The sequence below is a fragment of the Ceratotherium simum genome, chromosome 33 (genome assembly GCF_057802395.1).
Source record: "Ceratotherium simum simum isolate JZ-2026a chromosome 33, ASM5780239v1, whole genome shotgun sequence".
Taxonomy (NCBI): Eukaryota; Metazoa; Chordata; class Mammalia; order Perissodactyla; family Rhinocerotidae; genus Ceratotherium; species Ceratotherium simum.
The window spans coordinates 7,200,878-7,228,828 of NC_141932.1; the positions used below are offsets into that span (position 1 = coordinate 7,200,878).

A 27,951-nucleotide genomic window follows, 5' to 3' on the forward strand; every position below is an offset into this window, starting at 1 on the left:
CCCCCACCCATATTCTCAGATTCCCACCCTGGGCTCTAGTCTTTTTTTTTTTTTGAGAGGAAGATTAGCCCCGAGCTAACATCCTATAAGAGTGGCCCTGAGCTAACATCCATGCCCATCTTCCTCTACTTTATATGGGACACCGCCACAGCACAGCTTGATAAGTGGATGCGAACCCTCAAACCCCGGGCTGCCGAAGCAGAGCGTGTGCACTTAAACACTATGCCACCAAGCCGGCCCTGGGCTCTAGTCCTTTCCCCAAGACAACCCACTCCCTTCACTCTAGGACTGACCTATCTTAAGACAGCTCAGGTCTCTCCCAAGTCTAACTGCCCTCAATACTCGATCCTGGGCCTGGCTCCTTCCCCAGGACAAGTCCGCTCACCTCCCTCGAACACCATGCCCCTGTCCCTGCTGTGGGACCTCCAGGATCTGGTAGAGGTCCAGTTTGCTGGCCCAGTTCCTTCCTGAACAGCTCATGTGTGAATGTCCAACAAAGAGACCTGTTCTTACACAATTTTAATTTTAGCCATTCTGGTGAGCATCTAGTGACATCACATGGTGGTCTTACTTTGCATTGCCTCGATGAGTAATGATGCTGGACACATTTTCATTGACTTATTGGCATTTGGTGATCTTTAGTGCTTATTCAAGTCCACCTCCTCCCCTTCCTTAACTGATTTGTTGTTTGACTGCTGACTTGAAGGATTCTTTATATTTTCTACGTGAGTCCTTTGTCAGGTGTACATAGAGTGAATATCTTCTCTCCTTCTGCTTCCTGCTTTTTCACTTATCTTCCTGGTGTCATTTGATGAACACAACTTTGTACTTTTGATAAAGTCCAACTTATTAACTTTTTATTTTGTTTCGTGTCTTTTGTATGCTAAAAATCACTGTGTAGCCCAAGACTGCGACAATAATCTACATTTTCTTCTTGAAGTTTGATAGTTTTTCCTAAACTCATTGCTCCCATAGGGGTCTTCTTGTAATAATTCCCTAAGAGCAATGTGGTAATGATGAGAACAACAGCAGCAGCTACTATTTATTGAGCTTACACAATATTTCAGATACACTTTCAAGGAGTTTACATGTACCAAACACAACCACCACAATAGCAGTGTTAGGTGTGCTTCTCCCCACTTCACAAAGGATGCACAGTGGTAACAGGTAATTTGCCCAGTGTCTCACAGGGAGTAGAGGTGGGATGGTGATAACAGGTGGGGTATGTACCATGACAAAAGGCTTCCCCACAATACATCAGCACAGTTATTCCCTAGAATGAACCTGAAATGTGATAGAGATGGAATGGTACTGGAAAGCTTCTACGCATTCATTAAACTAATCTATCCAGTAAAAAAATCTACACTGAGTATGTTGTGATCGTTAGGGGTGACTTCTCCATTCTCCAAATTTACCTCTAGTATGACTATTCTGATATTTTATAAGTAGAAGAGTGACCAGTGAAGGCTTTCTTACGTTAATTTGTATCACGAATGTTCCTCATGTTGTGGAAGGCATGAATGTTGTATAGAGGCTTCCGTACATTCTTTGTATTCAAAAGGTTTTTCAACATTATGGATTCTCTGATGTTCCCTAAGATGGTTTACATGGTTACATGCCTTTCCACATTCCTTACACTCATAGGGTTTCTCACCAGTATGAATTTTCTGATGCTGTGTAAGTTGATGGCCGTGACTAAAGGCCTTCCCACATTCTTTACATTCATAGGGTTTCTCCCCTGTATGAATTCTCTCATGTTTAACAAGGCTTGACCCATAAATAAAGGCCTTTCCACATTCCTTACATTTATAAGGCGTTTCACCAGTGTGAATTCTCTCATGTTGAGTAAGGTGATAGCCACAGTTAAAGGCCTTCCCACATTCTGCACATTTATATGGCTTCTCACCCGTATGAATTCTCTCATGTTTAACAAGACTTGAACCCCAACGAAAGGCCTTCCCGCATTCCTTACATTCATGAGGTTTCTCACCAGTATGAATCTTCTGATGTTGAGTAAGATAATTGACACGAGTAAAGGCCTTCCCACATTCTTGACATTCATAGGGCTTTTCACCGGTATGAATTCTCTTATGCTGAACGAGGCTTGAGCCACAAATAAAGGCCTTCCCACAGTCTTTGCATTCATAGGGTTTCTCACCACTATGAATTCTCTTATGTTGAATTAGTTTATACACACGGCTAAAAGTCTTCCCACAGTCCTGGCATTCATAGTCTTTCTCACCAGTGTGAAATCTCTGATGTTGAGTGAGTTCATCACCACGTCTAAAGGCCTTCCCACAGTCTTTACATTCATAGGGTTTCTCCCCTGTATGAATTCTCTTATGAATAACGAGGCTTGAGCCCCATCGAAAGGCCTTCCCACAGTCCTTACATTCATAAGGTTTCTCACCAGTATGAATTTTCTGATGTTGAGTAAGTTGATTACCCCAACGAAAGGCCTTTTTACATTCTTTACATTCATAGGGTTTCTCACCAGTGTGAATTTTCTGATGTTGGGTAAGTTGATAGCCACGACTAAAGGCCTTCCCGCACTCCTTACATTCAAAGGAATTCTCCCTATTTTGAAGTCTCTGCTGTGGTCTAGCAGAAGTATTTTCTCTGTAAGTGGGTGTTTTCCCATAGTTGATTATCATCTGATTGAAATATCCCTCTTGAGGGCCATGTGGTCCTTCAAACTCACCTTCACACATCCAGTCAAGGCCAATGGATTTACGTTTTCCATTTGAGTTCCTTTTGGAAAAATTTATTTCATAAATGCCCTTTTCTGTAAGTAAACTCTTGGTCTCATAGGGTGACTCCAAATCTGGAAAAAAATAACATATTTTGTTTCTTTTTAAGGAAAACAAAAACAAACAAACCTAACTGCAAACCAAAAACTTCTCTGATAGAAATAAGACTTCTCTAGTGGAAAAAATATGAATCTCCCAGGGCTCCTGTAAAAATGTAGAGTCCATGTCTGGCACCACAATTCTTAATAAGGAAACACTGGAGACAGTCCTGCTAAAGTCAAATGAGAAAAAGGTACTATTAGTCCTACTATTTCCTATCAGCTGACGCCAGTAAGCAGAAGAAATTAGAGGGGCAAATCTCAAAAATGAAGATAAAAAGAGCACAATGTGTAGATGATGTGATGACATACCTGGAAAACTCAGGAAAATCAAATACAGAACTACTGGAAAAAATAAAAATATACAGTTGGATAGTTGTGTATAAAATTAATATTCTAACATGGATATATGTACATGAAAGTAATATAATTAAAAATAATTCTGGATAAAAAGACCCAACACTCAAAAGCAATAAGAAAGACAATGTGTAGGATTAAGTTTAATAAAAATCTAAAACACCTATGAAGAAAAGGTTAGAAAATCTGAGCATTGACAAGTATGCAACTGCAAGGGACCGAAAAACATCAAACATGTTTAAATCCATGAGTTCGCAATGATACTAAAGAGTGTTAAATGACCAACTTTGGAGCATGCTAGGAAACCTGCCCTTTATAATAAAAACTAATAATTTTTTCTCTAAAGAACAACCTTTTTATCCTTCTTATGGAATATGAACAGTGTCACTACATAACCAACTAGCAGATGGAGCACAGTTTCTCTTTAAAGAATTACTGCAGTGGGTAAATGAAGAAGCAATGATAGGCTCTCACCATTCTGAACCCCCAGTGATACTGTGAATCTACGCACTGGGTGTCAGTGACTGCTAACAGCACAGAGGGCCATCGCCAGATATTGCCTCGTGATGGAAGAACATAGCAGCACCCGGGAAGCAGTGGGGCCCAAAATTAGATAAAAGGAAAAGAAAAAGCACACTTGAAGATAGGATAACGATCAATTTTCAGGAACTACCAAGGGCACAGGATTACATTATCTACATCCTTGCTACTCAAGGCGTGGTCCACAGACCAGCAGCATCAGCAACACATGAAACGAGTGACATATGAGAAGAAAACAAGGTGAGACGGGAACGGAGTGAAGATCAAGTTCATGTGGTGACTTCTCTCCCTGAGGCCTTGGGCCTTGGGCCTTTGTAGGAGCTTTCCAAACGCCTCAGGGGTGAGCCAGCTCCCGGCCCGCTGGGCTGCCAGTCGTAACCATGGCTTGCCCTAGGCAGCCTGGCTCCCACTCTCCTCTGCACTGTCGTTTTGTCTTTTCCCTCTCAACCATCAACGTACTTTCTCCCTTGCTTCCAAAAGACAATCGCATCTGGCTTAGAAATGCAAGAGCCTGCTTTCAAAGAGAAAAAAAAAGCCACGTGACGTAGAACTTGGGAAAAAACGGTAAGTTCAAAAGTTTTTTGATTGAGCCTTAGTCACATTCTTGACAACCTAAAAGTCAAAATGATAAAGACTTCAAAAAAGAGAAAGGATTAAAGTACAAACAGGACCCCAGACAGGGAGGGAAAAGGTCTTATTTTAAACTTCTGAAGGCCTTATCCCCGGAGGCAAGTAGAACTTGGTAGTTGACAGTATGGATTCTGGGGCCAGAATTCTCAGGTTCAGTTCTTGCTTCTGCCTCCTCTGTCCGACCATGCCACTTTGTGCCCCAGCAAGCTCATCTACAAATTAGACGTAACAATCGTGCCTATCTCATGAACTTGTGAGAATGAAATGAAATGTATTTATACATACACACATACATGGTGCTTAGAATGATTCCTGGTTTAGAGTAAACACAATATTAGCCATTAGTATCATGGGTGTTATTTTGCTAACAGAAAAATAAGAAATTTCCTGAGATGTTTACAAGATATTATCATCGGATGTTTAATTCAAAGTTCATGGATTCTGACTTTCAACCTCACTTCAGGTACAACTGGTAGGAAATGGAATATGCTCAGTTTGGGTTTACGTGGATTCTGTTCATTCAGTCCTCCTCTATGTCAAAACACAGAGGTGAGTCTACTAGAGAAAATCAAGTCACTCTATCAAGCCGCCATCCTGACAGAGGGATCCCCAAAGTCCTGCAGGCCCAATAGCAATTTGGGTGTAAACATATCATAGGATGAAGCTTAGTGTCCCTGAAGGTGGTTGTGAAATAAATATTCCAGAATTGGAATTCATCCTTTGGTCATTAAGGAAGAGAGGTAATTACAGGAAGGGCCAGACGAAGGTGGGAAGATCACTGATGGATGAGGAGGTGAAGGTGCATAATGCCCATTTCCAACTCAGCAAAGCTCAAAGCATTCCTTGGGCACAGGAAGAAGAAATTCAACTAGTTTCTTGAAAGACAGTCCTCATATCCACAGTGGAGGGAGCTGACATTCCAGGGAGCAGAGTCTGAGTTGGCTGAGGCAGGCAACTTACCCAGAGAGACCAAGTTACTGTAGTTCTCCAGCATCACGTCCCAGTACAGGTCCCTCTGCGTCGAGTCCAGACAGGCCCACTCCTCCTGAGAGAAGTCTATGGCTACATCTGAGAACGTCACCAAACCCTGAAAATACAAATGCACACATCCCTGATGAAATGAAAGGACACAGTTTCAAGATGAAGGGAAGGAGAGGAAGGGATACCCTCTGGGCAGGGTGGATACAGTCAGCAGACTGAAAGCCTGTGACATGGCTCAGGGTCAGAGAGGACATGACCATGACTGAAGCAGAATCCTCACATTACTGAAGAGCCCTATTGCTGCGGAAAAAACCCTACACCCTGTGGATTTCTTAATCACCCCAGCCTGTCAGGAAATGGATAAAACAATCCAAGTTTTCCTCCCATTCACAAGCATAGAGCCTGCTATGTGCCTGCCTCATAAATTCCTACAGCATCCTTTTCCCTTTACAGGGAAAGAAAACAATTCCTAGGGTTTTGTTTCCCACATATTTCTTTTATATTCAAAAATAGTGTTTGCATGTCTGAATGCTTTCGAGTCAGGTTATCTTTCAAGCAGTTTTCCTTTGTAATGACAAACGCATTTTTTTTTTCTTTTTTTTGTGAGGAAGATGGGCCCTGAGCTAACATCTGCCAATCTTCCTCTTTTTGCTGAGGAAGACTGGCCCTGGACTAACATCTGTGCCCATCTTCCTCCACTTTATATGGGATGCCGCCACAGCATGGCTTGACAAGCGGTGCGTTGGTGCGCGCCCAGGATCCGAACCGGCGAACCTCGGGCTGCCACAGCGGAGCGCGCGCACTTAACCGCTTGCACCACCAGGCCGGCCCCACAAAAGCATTTTTTAATTCCATCATATGGACGGGTTAGACTTAATTATTATGGTTTACATGCAGGTTGAACACAACGTCCAGGTTTTTCCCCAGTTCTGGGAGTATATGATCGTCTACTACTTCTGCGCTGGATGACCTGCTGATTGTTACCATCCACCACCCTGCCTTTTCTTTGTTCCTGATTTATAGGGTACTGGTATCAAATAGTGCAGAAGCATACAGAGGTCTGGCAGGTCTGTTCAACAACCAAATTTATGTCTCGGGTTCCCTGGTAAGAACATGATCTCTAAGTCCACGGGCCCTTATCACAGCCCTATCCAATTCTAAAAGCTTCGTCAACCTCGAGCTCTCACCACACACTAAGACTGAGACCAACGGATGTGAACATTTCCTCTCATCTGCTTAGAAAAAAGATTAGCAGAGAATTTTAGTTTTCTCACGTGGTCAAACGGGACCAACATCTCTAACACATCAAACCACAGACTTGACTCAAATAGTTCTCTCAAGGCACTTTCTTCCTCCATTGTCCCAACACTACTTGTGACAAAAAGTGAGCACAAAGGACATATTGCATAATCAGCTCAGTGGTTAGGTGAGCATTAGCTGCACAGGTGGGCACAGGGCTACGTGGCATCATCATTCATTGGAACAGGACGAACTGGGAGACACGTAATTAGATGGGACGTGCTTGGGCAGGAGGCTTCAGGGGAATTCATAAAACTATCAACAGGACCTAAATATCATATTTCAAGAAGGAAACAGAAATACATACTTACGTGGGCCATAGTTTTAGAAGTCAAGAACTGATCAGTCCTCTTGGGGTTTCCTTGACCAAAGACACAAAATCCAGAGAAGCCAGAACTAGATGAGGAAAAGGAAGGATTAAAATAAGTGTGCCCTGGTCCCAAATGACTTTATAAAACCTTTTTACTCCCCCATCTTTGCTTCCAAAGAAACCCCCAGCCTCTTCCCCCACAACATGCCTACATAAACACAACACAACTGGAGGAGATTAAAAGGATTCTGGAAAAAAAACAAGCTCTCCCTGAAACCCCAGGAAACCCAGCCGCACAGACAGAGCCGACGAGCTTTTATGATTCATTTTTTGCCTTGAAGTCAGACCCAGACACTTTAGCAGGAGGATTCTGGCCAGCTCCCCGTTGGGGGTACATATTAAGAATCTGGCCTTGATGTCTGGCCTTTGCTCTCAGCTTCTGAGAGGTAACCTACATCACTCCTGATAGGAATGTCTTTGTTTTGGGTAGGGGCTGGCCATACCCAGCAGCCTTAGGGTGGGAGCTGGCCACGCCAGAGAGACCAACCAGGTGATTCAGGGTGGGGCTTTGGGTCATGGGGTATCAGTTAACCTGGAGACCGAGATTAACACCTGGGCAATGAACCAATCAATCATGCCTACATGATCAGTCAACCAATCACGCCTATGTGATGAAGCCCCAACGAAAACCCTGGACATTGAAGCTCAGGTGAGCTTCCCTGGTTGGCATACTCTGAGCATCTTGTCATACACTGATGTCGGCAGAATCACGAGTCCTGATGTGATGGGGAGAGGACGCTGGAAGCTCCGTGATGGGAACCCTCCTGGACTTCACCTTATGTGCTCGTTTCCTTGGTTGATGTTAATCTGTATCCTTTCCCTGTAATTAACTGTAACCACGAGTAGAACAACTCTCAGTGAGTTCTATGGTCCTTTCAGTCCTGAATTATTGAACCTGAGGGTGGATTCAGGAAACTTAACTTGCAGTTGGTGTCAGCACTGACGGTGGTCTTGTGTGGAGACTGTGCCCCTAAACCTCATAGTCTGGCTAACTCTGGGCAGAGGGAGTGTGATCTGGACCTGAGACTGGGTGTGTTTGGGGTGCTCGGTCTCACTCTGAGCACACCCTGCTTCCTACAGTCACACCGTCCAAGTGAAGGAGGGCTGCATCATTTAAACTCGAACTTATTCTGCCTCTAGATAGAGTGATGACAGTCAAGACAGGGCAGGTGGAAGGAAGGAGTGGAGGAGGAACTGCTCAGGCATCATTCCAAAAACCTAACCACACAAATACATGCAGAATATTAGAGTAAAACATTGGTATTAGTGGTTATTAAATGCCAAGTTGGAAGAAACACTTAAAGACATGAAAAATATTTCAGATATATTGTGCAGGAAAATCAAGCTACCAAAACAAAATGATACAATAATACATTTGTAAAATGCGATATATGAATATATATACACATATATATACATACATAGATATATGAATATATATATAGACACACACATACACAAACACACAAAAGACGTCAATAGAAAGATATAAAACTAAAAATAGAGATATAGAAAAAGCTTGGAAAGAGAACCTTTGTGCAGAAAAGAGTTAAGAGTTGGTCTGAAGCTGCTATCCTTAGGCCTGCTTGCAAGATTGGCTGGGCTTCCAGAGTGTTCCCACATTCCCTAACTGATAAGAGTGGCTCCAGTTCTTAAATTGTTTGTACAATGTGGTTTATGCTGAACACTTGCTTTTCTCCGACTCTGGAATTTTATGTGTTAGGCACAGGGTGCCTATGTGACTGACCCCTGATAAGAACTCTGGACTCCTAGGCTCAGGGGAGCTTCCCTAGTAGACTACACTGCATACTGCTGTCGTAACTCCTTGCTGGAGGAATTAAGCACGTCCTATGTGACGGCACTGGGAGAGCACTCCTGGAAGCTTATGCCTGGTTTCCTCTGGACTTTGTCCCATACGCCTTTCCCTTCGCTGATTTTGCTGTGTATCCTTTCACTATAATAAATCTTAGCCAGGACTAAGACTATACACTGAATCCTGTGAGTCCATTTAGAGAATCACTGAACCTGGTGGTGGTCTCCACGATCCTGACACATCCTTTGACCCTGGTTTTCTTGTTTTAAGTATACCTCATTGGGCCTTTTAACAACAGCCATGCACTGGCTTGACATATACAAATGTGTGTGCATTCTTTTAAATTTATTAAGAAGCAGTCAGACTCTCAAAAGACAGAGAAACTTTCTCTTTTTTAAACAGTCTCTTCTTGAACTTGCAGAAAAAGCTCAGAATATATTATCTTTGGATTAGTTTACTGAATGACTTTTGTTTCCTTTCATTTCTTAATACCTAAACCAACTCTTTGATGTCTACACATGCCCACACATGCTGGAGCACTGACTAGAAACATGGCTAAAATCCTAAACAATGCCATAGATGCTGGCAGTTGTCTTGATGCTGCTTAGTTTTACGTCTTGACGGGAGGGTGGATTTTACTCGTGAACTTGTCCTTTCAGCCATGATGTCCTGGAGACAACTGCTAAATCATCTTACCCTATTAGTCTTCACTTTGTATCAAACATTATTGGAAAAAATAGTCAGGTATAGAACTTAGAAAGTAAACTCCATTTAGCTCCACATAGAACCCATGTGTTCAGAATTATCTGGTCATGACCTGGCGTCAGTGGCTACAGTGGGAATATCCCCTTACTAGCACCTCTCTGGGCCTGTCACCTGTAATCTTCCACAGGCTGCCCTGTGCTTCTTCCCTTCCTTTCTAGATTCTAAGCGATGCACAGGTAACAATGTCCTTCTAGTCCTCCTGTCATTCCAAGTACTAATACCACAAGGTCAGGCACATGGCTGGTACTTAACAGAAGTATGATTTTGACTCAAAATTCCACTTCTCAGAATTTATCCCAAGGAAACAGCTACAGTAGTACACAAATACTTGTGCAAGGAGCTTGAAAGAATTTTTTTTCTGGAACTTTTTTTTTTAAAATTGATATAAACGTAGATTCACATGCAGTTGTAAGAAATAATACAGAGGAATCCTGTGTACTCTTTACCTGGTTTACCCCAATGCTAATACACTGCAAAACTATAGTACAATATCACCACTAGGACACTGACAATTCATCGATTTTATTCAGATTTTCCAGAGAATCATTCTAAAAAATGAAAAAATAGAAATATACGTATCTCACAGTAGAGGGCAGATTAAATAAATTATGGTTTGCTATAACGGCATATGTTAACTTATAATAATATTGATTCATATTAACTGAGAATGAAATTTAAGATGAATTACCAAGTGAAGAAGGTAGGTTTAAAAAGGTTTGCATAATTGGGAAGGAGAGGTCTTGGTGAAGTTAGCAACAAGGCTCTGGGGTCTGACGTTTAGGATGTGATCTTAGCTCTGACAGTTACTAACCCCACAGTGTCTTTTCCCCACAGGTGAGACTGGGATAAAAATGGTACCTATCAGGTATGACTGTCTCAACTATTAAGAAGATAAGCTACGTAATACACAATAATATGTAACAATCATTTAATACAAGTTAACTGTTATGAATGAAGATCAATAACATTACACATCCTTTAATCCATTTTCATAAAAGAAACTCAAGCCTGCTGTTTTCCCTTATGTTAAAATATGTGCTTCTCAAACTTGCTGTCTATATAATCAATGCTAACTAAAAACTTTCAGAGGCTCTTAAGAATGAAGTTTTTCTTTTTTAATAATTTTATTTTAATTAATTTATTTTTTCCCCCGCAAAGCCCCAGTAGATAGTTGTATGTCATAGCTGCACATTCTTCTAGTTGCTGTATGTGGGACGCGGCCTCAGCATGGCCGGAGAAGCGGTGCGTTGGTGCGCGCCTGGGATCCGAACCTGGGCCGCCAGCAGCGGAGCACGTGCACTTAACCGCTAAGCCACGGGGCCAGCCCTGAAGTTCTTTTTAATTAACAACACAAGCAAAGAAAGATTCTAAGACATTACAAGGAGGAAATGTTCCCTCCTCACCAACAATAAGAGGGACAGACATGATTCTGTATCAAAAATCCAGCTCAAAGAACCTAAACTGAGAAGATGCCAAATTGAGAACACCAGCAGTGGCTAAACCTTGTCTTCTATGTGATACGGGAGATTTATGTAAATATTTTAAACTATTGCCATCTTATACTTTTTTCATATATCTGCCCTTGGAAATGATACTTGTACAGTCCACATTTGTAAAGTCTCAGGGATTACTGTCATGTTCTGTGAAAGAAATATTAAAATCCTAGAGAATCCAATTCTGAAAGGCTGTCTTTCTTCATAACTTGTTGCCCTGAGATTAGTTCCAAATGATTCATCTCTAAACCTTTAAGGTGTAAATATGTGAGAGATTTTTTTTCAAAGCAAGAAGGGGATCACCGCATGCCTCTCCCCTCCCCACACGCACACAGGTATAATGTGACTCACAGCTGAGATGGATTCCTTTTACAAACTAAGATTTGGAGAGTCTTTGGCTCATTTACATGATCAATTAGCAAGATTCAATGCTCCAGAAACTAAACCACACATGTATGCTTAGAGGGGGAGGGGAGGGCTGGAAAAATACACACCTGGACGGTACAGTTATGGGGAATTTTGAGTTTCTTCTTTAGTTTCTTCTTTATGAGCTCCTTAGGGGACTGAATTTTTTGCAGCAGGCCTGCATTAATCCCATTATAAGAAATATAACTTAAGAGTCCCAAATTAAAAAAAAAAATTAACAAAGAAAAGGATCACAGTTAAGGGGAAGCGAGTATACTGCTGTCATTAAGGGAACTCTGAATGGATAGGCCTGTGGTCGGCAGAATAACTGTCTCCCAAAGACGTCTATGTCCTCATCCTGGAACCTGTGAATGTGTTACATTACATAGCAAAGGGGAGTTAGGTTGCAAATAGACTTCAAGTCGTTAATCAGCTGACCTTAAGACAGGGAGATTATCTAGAATTATCCAGGTGGGCCCAATGTAATCATGAGTCCTTAAAAGCTGATGAGGGAGGTGAGAAGAGACAGAAAAATGTGATGACAGAAGCAGGGTCAGAGTGACTAGGCTCTAGTAATCGGGGTTCCGAAATACGTGTCTGTCACTCAGGGTGATACAGTCTTTGAAAAAAAGGAGTAACTGTACAGTGGAGAAAAGTGACAAACTCTACCTCAGCCAGGTGATCAAGTTCAACCTCCACAATCATAAATCATGTTGACAGCAGGTACCCTTGCCATGATGTGATGAAAGTGGTGATTTACCTCTGTAATCTTCCATCCCCAAGCCCCGAAACCCAGTCTAAATGGGAGAAAAACATCAGATTCCAAAAGAGGGGCATCCTACAAAATACCTGACCAGTACCTCTTAAAACTGCCAAGGTCATCAAAAACAAGGGAAGTCTGAGAAACTGTCACAGCCAAGAGGAGCTTAAGGAGACATGACAACGGAATGTAATGTGGTATCCTGGATGGTCTCCTGAAACAAAGGAAGAAGTTAGGCAAAAACTAAGGAAATCTGAATCAAGCATGGACTTTAGTTAAAGATAATATATCAAATTGGCTCATTAATTGTAACTAATATCCCATACTAACGTAAGTTGTTAATAACAGGGGAAACTGGGTGCAGGATATCTGGGAATTTTCTGTACTATCTTTGCAACTTTTCTGTAAATGTAAAACCATGCCAGCCCGGTGGCGTAGTGGTTAAGTTTGCATGTTCTGCTTCGGCGGCCCAGGGTCTGCAGGTTTGGATCCCTGGTGTGGACCTACATACCACTCACTGAGCCATGCTGAGGCGGCTCACATACAAGATAGAGGAAAACTGGCAGAGATGTAAGCTCAGTGACAATCTTCCTCACCAAAAAAAAAAAAAAAAAAAAAATAATTAAATAAAATAAAACTGTGCTAAAAAATAAAATCTATTAGAACAAAAATATGCACATATGTAGCTGAGAGTGCATAAAATATTTAATACACGACCTTTTTCAGAGAAAGTGTGCCAAAGCCTTCTCTAGGTCCAGAACTCACACTCGATATCAAACAATACTGCTTCTCACAGTTCAAAGATGCAACTGAAACAACCCAACCGTCAGACCTCAAACAAGACCTAGGTAATACAACAAATTTTTATTTATTGATTACTGAAAAAACACCCCTGCCTTTGATGACAAAGAACTTCGCTCAAACCCCACTCTTAAAAGCCTCAGAAAGCTAATAACTTTGTCATTTACCGACTAAAACAATCAAACCTCCTTTCTTACTGTGCTCTGAAAGTTAGACCTATGGAAAAGACCAAAGATATCTAGTGTTTGATTCCATCTAAAAACTAATATCCTCCTGTACTATGCTAAGCGAAATAAGTCAGACAAAGACAAATACCGTATGATTTCACTCGTATGTGGAAGATAAACAAACACCTGGATAAGAACAGATTAGTGGCTACCAGAGGAGGAGGGGGTAGCGGGAGGGCAAAAGGGATAAAAGGGCACATATATATGGTGACATATAAATTCTAGACTATTGCTGGTGGACAAGATGCAATCTATACAGAAACTGATATATAATAATGTACACGTGAAATTTACACCATGTTATAAGCCAATATGACCTCAACCAAAAAGAAAAACAGAAAAAGAAACCAAAAAAACCTAATATCCTCCTTACCAAATCACTCTCAAATAATGGGCAAACATTAACCTCCCAGCAGCACTCTTCTATATCATCAGTTTCTTAGAAAACGAGGGTAGACAGGAGGATGTGAACAACTTGCCGAATGAATAACTGAATACTCACTGCAGAGGGTCAGTCAATGTGGAGTACACTGGGGAATTCACCTGCACGGCCCGTCACACCTCTTGGGAAGGAATTACTGAGATAAATCACTATTAGGGAAAACATTTTGGGCCAAGTAAAGCAAACATTCTTAAGTTCTATACACACAAATCATTTATTGAACAAAAAGGCAACTCATCTGAACCTTGATTTTAAGACGTGTAACAATTCTTCTTCCTCCTCAGGATGCTTTTTCTGGAGGCCTGGGGGAAAGAGGATAGAATGAGACACCAGGGCCTTGCTGGAGCACAGACTATATCAGAAAATACCCTCCAAGGCCACACCTGTCCCCAAATCACATCTAAAATCAACCAGAAATAAGGGGGAACTGGGATCTGAGTATTTCAGAAATTCCTGGGGACTAGACTCTAGTAATTGGGGTTCTGAAATCCATAGCTGTCCCCTACCCTACCTCTCAAGTAAGGGACCTCTCCCCTCCAAAAAAAGGAATCTTATTCCTGAGGCCTTTCCCTCCTGTCATTCAAGCAGCCTGTATGGAGAGCACTTCCAGCTGTAAACCCGCCATCTCAAGATTATGTCTGTACCCTTCTTGTTGGTCATTTTCATTACAGGGTTCAGGCTGACTTCCCTTTGGGGTGATTGCGCCTAGGCAGGTACACGGCTGGAAGGTGAAGGCAGAGGGAGCAGCAGGGACATCAGAGCTACACACTGCCAGACACGACCGTGCTCACTCAGTCCGGGGCCACACACCCAATCACAACCGCCCACCAGTCACGGCCGAACAATCGCACACACCGTTAGGAGACACACCTGGGCCCTGTCACACCCACCGAAGCCCACGCCACACGGTGCCCGCTCTGTCACCCCCGCAGCGCCCACGCGCGTGTAACTCACACAGAGCGGAGTCGCGGAGCCACAGCCGCGTCACCGACAGACGCCCCCACGCACGCGTGTCACCGCCACGGGGACCGGCCCGGCTGCGCCACCCCCACACACACTCACGCGCAAGTGCGTCACAGCCACGGGGACAGGCCTGTCCCCGTCACCCTCACCGACGCTCCCACGCAATCTGGTCCCGGGACATGGCCCGGCCCCCGTCCCTGACACACACACACACACACACTCACACACACACACACACTCGCACTTGTCTCCGCAGCCACAGGCCGAGGCTCCATTCCGGGCCTCCTCGCCCCGGGCGTCTCCGTCATCGCCATCCACCGCCGCTTCCCGCGCTGGTCTCCTCTTGGGATGCTAACAACTCACCACCTGGGGCCCAACGACCAAGCACGGGGTCCGGACCTGGCGCAACAGGTGAAGTTAACCCGCAACTGCGTCCCGGGAGAATCACAGCCCCAAAAACCCTTGGCGCAGCAAGCGCGTCTCCCAGCATGCAACTCGGCGCGCTCCTAAGCGGGCCGTACCTCGGAGGCCTCTGGGAAATGTAGTCCAGAAGCCCGGGAATCCGCGGAGCTGGAAGCGCGGCGTCTCCATTCTCCAGCATACCACTGTACACAGCCCTAATGGAGCTGTGCCTCACAGACTTCTGGGAAATGTAGTTCAGAGTTAAGGAATCACCAAAACACGAGAGTCCCAACGTGCTCCCACTATGCATTTCCGACCCTTCTATGAGGGTGGCTAAAGAGTAATCTGTGTTGTTACTCGTTATTAAGTGGTTGGTTTTTTAAGAGTAAGTGAGACTTTTCCCTTAGATCATTATTACACTTACTTTTTAAAAAAATGTTGTTTTTCTAATTCTGGCATTAATTCTATATCTATTACCTGGACTATTTCTATAAAGTAAGGCTTTCCCTTATAAAGTGAGACTCTGTGGTTACATCTAATATTGATCTCATTGTAAAGACAGGATGTTTGCCTCTTTAATACTTTCTAAACTAATCAGTTGTTTTAAAAAATACCTGGAATGTTGATAAATTTATTAATTTTGGCCTTTTAAAAAAAGATTATTATGAAGCTATGGATTTTAATTGCATCAGTGTGTTTCAAATTACAGAAATTAATATTCCTTATATTGGTCTAAATGTTCACAATCATAGCAATCATATCCTCTTCACAGAACTTTCTGTTTTCTTTTGAGTTGATTCCATTAGTTATTGAAAATATCCATGCTTTGGGACCCAGCCAGCTCTCCCAGGCTCACGTTATTCTTTCTCTATTCCAGATACAAGATCAGCCACTTCTTCAAAAAGCTCTGGTTCCTTTTGTTTGGAAATGACATTAGAGAACACAATCTGGGTACTGTTGGGCTGACACTGCTTTTAGGCATTTTCAGTGGACAGAAGTAGGAAAAGCATGCTTGTGTTCCTATTCTTATTTTCAAATCAATTTTAACCTTATAGCATTTTTCTATCAATTTACTGAATCCTAACTTTATTAACATAATTATTTCCTGTTGCCTATAATATAAAGGAAATATTTTCAAAATAACATTGGTGATAGTACTATACACGGTATATAACTGAAGGAAATCTGAAATGCTCTTTGTAATTCCTTTTGTCTTTAGAATGGCTCCTATTAAGTGTGTGAAGTCAAGACATTGCATTGTTTCTTTGTCAGTGATGAACTATTTAAAAATGGTGTTGGGATGATAGGGAAGTTATTTGGAAAAAGATCAAATTCATTTGATACCTCAAACTATATGTTTGATTAGTGATGTAAATGTAAAAAAATAACTCATAAACTTGATAAAATGTGTTGTCCATGATATAGAAATAAAGACTCCTTTCTAACTGTAACTCAAAATGAAGTCATAAGAGACACATCATGGTTAAAGTGCTGAAAGCCAAAGCCGAAGAGAAAATCTTTTTTTTTTTTTTTGTGAGGAAGATCAGCCCTGAGCTAACATCCATGCCAATCCTCCTCTTTTTGCTGAGGAAGACTGGCCCTGAGCTAACATCCGTGCCCCTCTTACTCCACTTTATATGGGATGCCACCACAGCATGGCCTGACAAGTGGTGTGTCTGTGCTCACCCGGGATCTGAACCCCGGCTGCCAGCAGCGGAGCTCGAGCACTTAACCGCTACGCCACGGGGCTGGCCCCAAAGAGAAAATCTTGAAAGCAGCGAGAGAGAAATGACTCATCACATAGAGGGGAACAACAATGTGATTAATGCCTGGCACTTCATCAGAAACAGTAAACAAAAGAAGACAGTGAAATAAAATATTCAGAGTGCTGAAAGAATAAAAAATCAAACAAGAAGGCTATATCTAGCAAAACTATCGTTAAAAAATGAGGGCAAAGACAGAGAAAGACAAACACTGTATGATTTTACTCATATGTGGAAGATAAACTAACACATGGACAGTTTGGTGGTTAGCAGGGGGAAGAGGGTTGGGAGGTGGGCACAAAGGGTGAAGGGGCACATTTATATGGTGACTGGCAAACAATAATGTACAACTGAAATTTCAAAATGTTATAAACTATTATGACATCAATAAAAAAATTAAAAAAACCCATGAGGGTAAAATAAGACATTTCCAGATGAACAATATGCAAAGATTGTTTACAACTCATTAAGAAACCAACTTAACTAAAAAACAAATGGGAAAAAGATTTGAATAGACATTTCACCAAAGAAGATATATGAATGGCTCATAAGCAAATGAGAATATGCTCAACATCATTAGGCATTAGGAAAATGCAAATCAAGACTATAACGAAATATTACATCTACTATAATGGCTACTACACAAAAGAGTGAAAATATTGTTACGCCAGCTGTGGAGAAACTGGAACCCTTATGTATTTCTGCTCAGAATGTAAGGTAGTACAGCACCTTCCATTTATAAAACATCTATATATTTAAGGGAAATGTATTATTTTCTAGGAGATTATGTTACAAATATTGACTGAAAAATAAACAATCTGAATAACCAATTTTAAAGATTTTATTTATTTTTATTTTTCCCCCCCAAAGCCCCAGTGGATAGTTGTATGTCGTAGCTGCACATCCTTCTAGTTGCTGTATGTGGGACTCGGCCTAAGCATAGCCGGAGAAGTGGCGTGTCGGTGCGCGCCCGGGATCCGAACCCGGGCCGCCAGCAGCAGAGCGCGAGCACTTAACCGCTAAGCCACGGGGCCGGCCCTGCACCTTCCATTTATAAAACATCTATATATTTAAGGGAAATGTATTATTTTCTAGGAGATTATGTTACAAATATTGACTGAAAAATAAACAATCTGAATAACCAATTTTAATATACAAATTAAAGGGCATTGGAGGTCTCTAAATCCTAACAAAGTCTGATTAATTTTAAGCCAGATATAGTTCCAAAGTGATATAAACTCTTCCAAAGAAGAAAAATAAGTTTGTTCAATTATTCTATTAGGATACTAAAAAAAATGATGAATAAAATGAATTGGATGGAACTTGAGGGTATTATGTTAAGTGAAATAAGCCATACAAGAGAAAGACAAAGACCGAATGATTTCACTCATACGTGGAAGATAAACAAACACTTGGACAAAGAGAATAGATTAGTGGTTACCAGAGGGGAAGGGGGTGGGAGGAGGGTGAAAGGGGTAAGGGGACACATATGATGGGTGATAGATAAAAACTAGACTATTGGGGGCTGGCCCAGTGGCATAGTGGTTAAATTCTTGCACTCCGCTTCGGCAGCCTGGGGTTCCTGGGTTTGGGTCCCAGGCACAAACCCATGCACCACTCATCAAACCATGCTGTGGCAGCATCTCTCATACAAAATAGAGGAAGATGGGCACCGATGTTAGCTCAGGGCCAATCTTTCTCACCAGAAAAAAAAAAAAACTATAAAAGAAAAAAATCATTAAATTGGTCTCATCAAAATCAAAACTTAAAAAAACCCAACAAACTAGACTATTAGTGGTGAACACGATGCAGTCTATACAGAAACTAATATATAACAGTGTATACCTGAAATTACACAATGTTATAAGTCAATGACCTCAATGAAATAATTTAAAAAATTAACAAAATGAAAAAAAAAGAAAACATTAACTTGCATTTCCATTAAAGACATAATGTAAAAATATAAATATGACCGTAGTCACTTAAATTTAGCCAGCTAGCAATTAATATTCGCCAAATTCAATTTATTTTGTTAATTTAAAAAAGATTCAGGGCTGGCCCCGTGGCTTAGCGGTTAAGTGCGCGTGCTCCACTGCTGGTGGCCCGGGTTCGGATCCTGGGCGCGCACCGACGCACTGCTTCTCCTGCCATGCTGAGGCCGCGTCCCACATACAGCAACTAGAAGGATGTGCAGCTATGACATACAACTATCTACTGGGGCTTTGGGGGAAAAAATAAAATAAAATTATAAAAAAAAAAGATTCAATATTAGAACATTGAGGTTATACATTAAAATAACAGATTTAAACAGAAAATACATTTGAGCACTGTGGATCTTTGAATAAGACATTTGATAATCAAATCATGCCAAATATGAAATTTAAAAAATTCTTTTTGTGAAACTGAATAAAGGAAACCTCATTTAAAATGGAGTCAAGAGGCCAGACAGGGGCGCTCTCACGCACTACCACTCCATGTCAATTACACACCAATTATAGACCCCAACAGAAAGAGACTACCTTGCATTCCCAGCAGGAAAGTGTCTCTACTTTACTACCCTAGCAGGAGAAAGGAAGATTTCTTCTTGCCCAGCAACAAGCCCAGCCAATGCGAACTGTTGCAACTTAGCAAATGAGAAGCCAACACCACTTTGAACTCTCACTTTCCTCCAATGGACTTTCCTTCAAAGCACCCCCTCTCAGCTTCCTCCATTTCTCTATAAAGTAACGTTTGCTGGACTTTCTTTGCTGGACTTGCCTATAGTTTTTGCTATAGCATGCTTGTCCTGAATTGCAATTCTCTGCTATTCCCAAATAAACCCATTTTGCTGGTAGTTTTATTTTTAAGGTCGATGTCTTTAAGCAAAAAAGTTTCAGCAAACATTATGATCAGCAGTAAACACTGGGAGCATTTCCATGGAAGTGAGGCTGAGACTAGGGGCCGGGTCAGGGCTCTGCACAGGATGCCTGGGCACAGGACCCAGAGAAAACGGAAGAGGAGAAAACAAGAAGAGAGAACCAAATAGCTAGAACTGTTGTTCACAAATGACCTGAAACAGCAGAGGATTTATTTTCACTGTTAGGACTAATAAGAGAATTGAGAACATAGGGCAAATCCTTAATATACTGACATCAATCTTTCTTCTTTAGTAGCAGGAATTAAAAAACAACACAAACAAAAAGAGAAACAGCCTGCATCCCCATTAGCAAATATACTGTGAACTCTTCTTACAAGGCATTTCCAGACTTGTGTGAAGAAGCCATAAAACTTTACTGAAGGACATAACAAAGACATGATTAAAGACTGAACCACATCATTATTTTTTTTTTTTAAAGATTTTATTTATTTTATTTTTTTCCCCCCCAAAGCCCCAGTAGATAGTTGTATGTCATAGCTGCACATCCTTCTAGTTGCTGTATGTGGGACTCGGCCTCAGGATGGACGGAGAAGTGGTGCCTCAATGCGCACCCGGGATCCGAACCCGGGCCACCAGCATTGCAGTGCGCGCACTTAACCACCAAGCCACAGGGCCGGCCCGTGAACCACATCATTATTGATATTTAACAGACAACATGAGGGAAGAAATGAAGCTGTTGAATATTAGGTGACCTGGTTAAACTAGTTTTTGACTGTCAATATAAAAGATAATCAATATCCTTACTATTATAAGTTGAATTATGCCCCTCTCCAAAGAAAATATGTTGAAGTCCTAACTCCCAGTAATTCAGAGTGTGTTCTTTTGAAAATAGGGTCATTGCTGATATAGTCAAGATGAGGTTATACTGGAGTAGAGCGGGCCTCTAATTCAACATGACTGGTGTCCTTATAAAAAGAACACCACAGAAAAAGATACACATCTGGAGAACACCTCGTGAAGAGGGAGGATTGCAGTGATGCACCTAGAAGCCAAGGCACCTCAAAGATCCCTGACAAACACCAGAAGCTAGAAGAGGCAAGGAAGGATTCTCCCCTGTGGGTTTCAGAGGGAACATGGCTCTGCTGACACCTTGATTTCATTAGACTTCTAGCCTTCAGAACTGAGTCAATGAATTCCTGTTCTTTTAAGCCACCCAATTTGCAGTACTTTGTTACAGCACCCCTAGGAAACTAATACACTTATCAAATGCACAATGAAATAGTGTAAAATTATTTACAAGACATTCAAGAATATTTTCAACATATAATGATTAGAAAAGCACTGAGATCTCATCTCAATCTGATCAATATATTTAAAAGGAAAAGTAATTTATTTATTTTTATTTTTTATTTTTTATTTTTTAAAGTAACATCACTGTATTTATTATTTTTTTATAAAATGCATTTGCAGAAATGTTTCCTCAGAAACTGGTACTACAAAAATAAATATAAAACAAATATACATGCTTACATATGTTACTTATAACATAAATATACATTATTTACATGTTCAAAAATTCAAAATGTCCAGCGTGTTTTGTCCATGATTCTCAACATGTCTGAGAAGGAAGGAAAACAATAAAAGCACAAACAAACCACACACCATTTATATTTTTGCTTTTAAAAGATTGTTCAATACAAATATATGAACACAATAAGTTTGGGGGTATAAGTTCTAAGAGCAAAAATAGGTGTCCCATTTTAATCTATGACCACTACATTTTATAAGTGACTCACGTGTCATTCTGCTTTGTTCTCTCATTAAAATACATCCATTATGGTACAGATTAAAATTCTCTTTTATAGAAAGGCTTTCTGAAGAAGTTATAGTAAATAAAAAAAAGTCACTTTACTTGAAAGCCAACAAAAAAGTTATTTATTAAACTTATATATCTAAAAGGAGCTTTAATCAATGAAAACTAGGAGTTGGATTAGAAAACATCAAAAGGATGGAAGAAAGACACTGTAATTTCTGTTTGATGTATTCTGGTAATTTTTCGTTTTCTCCATACCTAGTTGTCTGACCATTTGGTGATGTATAACTGATAGAAGACACTCCTGCCTGGACAACCAACTGAGACCCATCATTAAACTGAACCCACACAGCTCCACTAGTTAACTGTGTAGCCCAACCAACATTTTTCACAAAAACAGATTTCAAAAGTTGTGCTGATTTCGGAAGACAATCTTTTACACCACTAGAAGAGATGCTTGCTCCAGAAGCTACAGCTGTCAGGCCAAGTCCTTCATTTGTAACCATAGAAGGATTAAGTACCGGTGCGTGTTGCAAAGAAGCAGCACTATTTTTGATCATTCTACTCAAAGATGGTCTCTCTCTCACTGGGGGGTTTGGATCCACAGAAGGAGGAGGTGATAAGGCCTTAGGTGAACTAGTATTACCAGGTTTTCTTCCTATGATTATTGGGAAAAAGGGAGCACTTCCACTTTTCTTTTCCTCTTCTGAAATTATGGATTCTAGTGCTAAACAAATACGATGACCCTCATTAGCATGGTCCATATAAATTTGTATTTCCTCTTTCAAGCTATTAACTTCACTTTCACCTTGTAAGGTGTAAGATTTCCCACTCTTTTCAATCACCTGAATTAAATCTTCTGTTTTGTGTATCTTTGCTCCGTCATAAAACCAAACCTCAAAATCAGCACCAGGAAAAGTAATTTAGAAGTTAAAAAGAAAACACATTTGGGATCACATTTAAATCAAATTTGAGAATACAAGAACGGAATAAAGATGCCACATGGGAAGAACACTTTCCACTGGGGCTTTGGGACTGCAAATACACTAGGACTAGCACCGTCATGGGATGACCCTTGGGGCGGAAGAAACACGAGGATTCACAGAACAGGAGACTGTCACCCTGCCCAGAGGGGGGACTCGCCGGGGTAGTGACTGCGAAGGGGAGGCCAGCGGAAGGAGAGATCCCGCCTCAGGAGAACGCGATGATGGGGGGGTGGTGCTGTCTCAGGACAGGGTGAGGTCTGCAGAATCCCAGGACCAGCGAGAGGACGCGGGATTCCGGGCTGCACGAGGACAGACACGTCGGGCGCTGCCCCCAGGAGCAGACACCCGCTAAGGGGGCGAGGACGAAGGGCGAGAACCCACGTACCGAGTGAGGCCTTTACACGGCATAGGGGTGGGCGAGGAGGGTCAGGGAAGGGTTTTAAGCAGGAAAACGACGAGGCAGGCGGTGTCCACACGGCCGGAAGGCAGAAAGGGAGCCGGGATCGGCCTTGGAGCCATTTTAAGCAATAACGGACGCGGATCCCAGGACTCGGACACCAGGGCTCACCACGGGACAGACGGGCGGGTGCGGGGGTTTTAACGTGCGTAGCGACCCCCAAACCCGAGCTGTGGCGGTCTGAGGACTGCGCCCCCAAGTCCAAGCTTGAAGCAGAAATGAATCTCCAGCAGGAGAGCGCGACCTCCGCTCCTCTGGATCCGCTTCCGGGTCTGCCGGAAACTGCGCAGATGGCCGTGATGGGAGGAGCAGGGGGCGGGGCCTGGGCGGGGCTTTGGTCGGCGAGGGGCGGGGCCGGGCAGGGTGCGTGGTGGGATCCTGGTAGGAGGATGTAGGGACGGGGCCTGGAAAGGGGCGGGGCCTGAGCCTACCCTCTGCCCCGCCCCCCGGGTATTTTAAGATCCGTGCGACAGAACTCGAACGTCTGGGTTTGGATCCGTTTGAATTTAATTAGTGTAATGTGGAGCGGAGGTGCTTCCTGCCTATTTTAAGTAAATGTTTCAGACAATTTAAGGTAAAAGTTTAGAGTGGTGTGGGACACTTATATTGGAAGGTGAGATGTTTTCCTCTAAATAAACTGAAAGCAGTTTTAAGTGAAAAGCTGTTTTCGGTAGCGGGTGGAGACACGTGTCCTGTGAGTGAGTGAGATGAACGGGGACGCTGGGACCTCCATGGGGGTTGATGTAAGGCAGTGGTTTGACCCGGGAATATCTACAGCCCGGACAGTTCGAACGGCTCATTTGATTAATCAAGGACTGGAGTCGTCTGTGTAGGGGATAGAATTTGGAAGGTGAAATGAAAACTCTGTGCGGAATGTGCAATTTTATACCAACTTCCATTGGGATATAATTTCGATTTCCATTCCCTGGGCACCTGGAAAGCAGAGAAGCAATCCTGGGTTCACGTCCAGGGACTTTAATGGGACAAGGGCCTGGGCAGGTGGATGGAGGGGAATCTGATAATTTAGGTTGTCAATCCATTGCTTTAAAACATGTTTTTCTTTCTTTCTGACTTTTTTTTTTTCCTGAGGAAGATTCACCCTGAGCTAACATCAGTTGCCGATCTTCTTCTTTTTTGCTGAGGAAGATTTGCCCTGAGCTAACATCTGTTGCCAGTCTTCCTCTATTTTGTATGTGGGTTGCCACTACAGCATGGCTTACAAAGTGGTGTGGGTCTGTGCCCAGGATCCAAACCTGGGAACGTGGGTCTCCAAAGTGGTGCGCACCAAACTTAACCACTACACCATGGAGCCAACCCTAAAACATATTTTTCTTACAATCTGGTGAGATATTGGCATATTCAATATTTTTAAAATAATTAACTCTACCCAAACAATTAAAAAAAAGCATGTTGTATAAATATCAAGGCATGAGAATGGAGAGCATAATTCATATTAATAGAGAAATGGCCCCAATTTTACATTTTCTTATAAAGCCACATGCTAATACTTTTAAAAGTTCAATGTCCATAGGAACTCCAGACAAAATATCAGGAGACACATTGGAAGTTGACAGGCACTGAAGTCCATAGGATTTTCAATATTGTCATCTAGGACAGTGTGTCTCAAAAACCCTGATGCCAGCTGCATAGAGCAATTCCATCAGAATCTCTGTTAATTTTTTAAACTCCTAGGTAATTCTAAAGTGATGCCCATTTGAGAAATAGCACTTAGGATTTGAAGGAGATTAAGTCATGGACTTAGCTTGTTTCTTCTGAAATTCTCTTTAGTACAGTCTTTGGTCTGTAGGAAGCCATAGGACATCCCTCTCAGTCTAGGGTCATGTATGGTCGGTATAGAAATGTGAAAGCTTTGTTTTATCATGGTTGCTGATGTCTACATCGGGAGCTGTAGGCTCCAAAGGGCAATTCAGAGAATAGGGAATTCTGAGTGCTAGGGTAGGGGAGACCATCTTCCTGCCTCCATGTAAGTGGGTGTCTGCAGGGATTCCCTCCAATTGTGGTGTGAGTTAATACCAGCTACCGAGTGAGAGGATATGAGGACAGAGGAGAGGGTCATGTGTTTGAGACCTGGCCAGGCCTAGTTTCTCATGACTATGTTCTTCACACCCAGGAGTGTCTTTTTAGGATTCCCAGAAGAGTGTCCACATTCTGGGAGGAGGGAAGGAAGAAAAGAGGAGGGAAACCAGATTCTTTCCAAAAGCTGTAGGCTTGGTGACTTGATTTTTCTTCCTTCCAAATTGCTGTCTTTCAGAAAACTTGATTTCTTTTCACAATTTTCTTGCCCAGAAAAAATCCCATTGCAGGGCCAGCTTACTAATTTTTGACATTTCAGGTAATTAGATGTAACAGTGATGGCTTAAACATCTCTGAGTATTCTCTCCCTAATGAATATACCCTCAATGAGAAATAATCCAATAGTTTGAAAATATTTGAAAGATAAACATATGTAAATTTGTTTTAAATTGCATTTTCCTATTTGTGACTATGATTGAGCATCTTTTCATACATTTGTATGAGATTATATTCCGTTTCATAAAATTTACCCACTTTTATTAGGTTAATTTTCTCTTTGACCTGTTGCATTTTTTAATATTTTCAAGAAATTAGCTTTTCTCTGTGATTGTAAATGCAATTTTTTTCCAGTTTTTCCTTTGTCTTTTAAATTTAATTTGTCCATCTCATTAGCCATTTAAAAATATTGTTGGATTCAAATTTATCACTCCATTATTAATTAATGCTTATATTTTGTGTCATTCCTAAAAAGACTTTCTTCACTCAAATATAGAAATAAGTTCCTGCGTTTTCTTCTAGAACTTTTATGCTTTTAATTTTTGTTTGTATAAATTACCTTTTCATTTGAAGTTTATTTGTAGGCTCACGAATTTTATCTCATTTCTCATGTGTGTAATAATATATTTAATCAATCCTTATTTTCAGATATTCCATTTTTATTGTAAGTGATATGATGAATATCCTATTTGCTAAATTTTATTCATAAATATATATTTTTTTTGTGTGGAAGATCGGCCTTGAGCTAACATCTGCCAATCCTCCTCTTTTTGCCGAGGAAGACTGGCCCTGGGCTAACATCCATGCCCATCTTCCTCCACTTTATATGGAATGCCGCCACAGCATGTCTTAACAAGCGGTGCGTTAGTGCGCACCTGGGATCTGAACCGGCAAACCCCAGGCCGCCGCAGCAGAGCGTGTGCACCTAACCGCTTGCGCCACCGGGCTGGCCCGATATTCATATTAATTGTAGGATAAATGTCTATAAATCTTCCTTCCATTTACTCTTGTTGATCTTTTATAGACTAATTCAAGGCCTTGCACATCTATGAGGGTGATCTCCAATGTTCTATCCTATACCATCTTTCCCATGAGACAATCGCTACTCCCCCTATTGTGCAGAATGTCTACAAATGGCCTATATGTGTGATTGATAAGTTGACTTTGAGAGTCATGGCTTTAGGAGGCAGAACATGGCACACGTAACCCAGAAATACTTGGGGAAAAAATTAATATTTGGACGGAGAGGGCAAAATTGCAGCCAAGTAATTTATAGTTAGAAGGCAAGAGGACATTTATTGTTTACACACACACACACACACACACACACACACACGACAAACGTAATGATTAAATTGGTCTAGAACTGTAATAGATCCCAAACAAATTTTTTGCCTAATCACTCACCTACTAAGAACTCTTGTTCACTCCAGTGGAGGAATATGTTGTACTAGACGTTCAGGCAGACTCTGAAGACCAGTCAGATACCACATATCTGGTGTTTATCCTTGGTATTTCCAAGTGAAGGCAGCATGGAGAGATTAACCTCACAAAGTCAATGGCCATTCAGAAGTTAGAAAGACAGCATGGACCTCTGCAGTGCAAGAACCCAGGAGGGCTTGTGAAGTTATGCGTGTGCCACCTAGACTCAGTCCAAAGGGCAAGAAGAGACCAGGAAGGGTGTTGCTATCCTAGAAAGGTGATAAGAATCTTGGAGAAGGCCACTGGGATGAGCAGAGTGGGGACATGTTGTGTGAGAGGGAAAGTCCTGGAATTCAAATGGAGCAGCAGGAGAGGAAGAGAGCAGAGAAGGGAAACATCGTTTGCAGTGGAGAAGTGAGAACAGGACAGAATGCAAATGAGTCACTTGACTTTGAAGTCTCCATTCTCTGGGTCATTTCTGACTCCTGAAACCTCACCAGTGTATGTCTGGAACACAAGGGAGGGCCACTTAACGTTTATTTTATAACTTTTATTTATTTATTTTTAAATTTTATTTATTTATTTGTTTATTTTTCCCCAAAGCCCCAGTAGATAGTTTTATGTCATAGTTGCACCTCCTTCTAGTTGCTGTATGTGGGATGCGGCCTCAGCATGGCCAGAGAAGCGGTGCATCGGTGCGCGCCCAGAATCCGAACCCTGGCCGCCAGCAGCGGAGCGCGTGCACTTAACTGCTAAGCCACGGGGCCGGCCCTATTTTATAACTTTTAAATTTTGCAATATGCACACGAAATGCCAAGACAAATGTGTTTTTAGTATTGCTGATTACAGAAAAGAACAGACATCCTTCTATGTCCAATTTCCCAATGAATCTAATCAAATATGTATGCAAACCTGATTATTCTGATAATCCTTTCGCTGTCCCATGTTTTAAGTTTTTGGCAGCTGACTTATGCTCAAGAACTCCCTAATGGCTTTGTGGAAGCTTGCTTAGGCTGCACAGAGTCTAAGACAATTGTGTCATACCTTCACTGGCTTTCCCTTGGGCTCAGACTTGCATCACCTTCTGATGACTCCCTGTCCCTTGTCTAGGTCCTTCCCTACTTCCTTTCACTCAGTCATTTCCCCTGATGAAAGCCTTGGCTATTTAATCCCATCTTGGCATCTACTTCTCTGAAGACTATCTTAACAAAAGTACTTGAGAGTGAACTGAGAAATTAGACGGACAG

General features: G+C 41.8%; 1 protein-coding gene across 1 annotated transcript; it reads right to left on the minus strand.

The window, feature by feature from the left end:
- Positions 1-1,016: 1,016 nt before the first annotated feature.
- On the minus strand, positions 1,017-23,215 carry ZNF331 (zinc finger protein 331). The gene is made up of 7 exons (XM_087422058.1): positions 22,901-23,215; positions 15,216-15,337; positions 13,976-14,033; positions 12,362-12,475; positions 6,967-7,051; positions 5,336-5,462; positions 1,017-2,824 (listed from the first exon to the last, which is right to left on the minus strand). Exons 2-7 carry the CDS (start codon positions 15,283-15,285, stop codon positions 1,488-1,490), a joined length of 1,791 nt encoding a protein of 596 aa, XP_087278184.1. The 5' UTR covers positions 15,286-15,337; positions 22,901-23,215; the 3' UTR covers positions 1,017-1,487.
- Positions 23,216-27,951: the final 4,736 nt, after the last annotated feature.

What these genes read in the sequence shown, in the direction of transcription:
- ZNF331 (XM_087422058.1), bottom strand. Translation starts at nt 15,285, where the DNA reads ATGGAGACGCCGCGCTTCCAGCTCCGCGGATTCCCGGGCTTCTGGACT. An exon ending in ATTTCCCAGAGGCCTCCGAG is followed by an intron (nt 14,034 to 15,215) that starts GTACGGCCCGCT and finishes TCTTTCCCCCAG; the next exon opens with GCCTCCAGAAAAAGCATCCT. An exon ending in GACCTTGGCAGTTTTAAGAG is followed by an intron (nt 7,052 to 12,361) that starts GTACTGGTCAGG and finishes TTCCTCATCTAG; the next exon opens with TTCTGGCTTCTCTGGATTTT.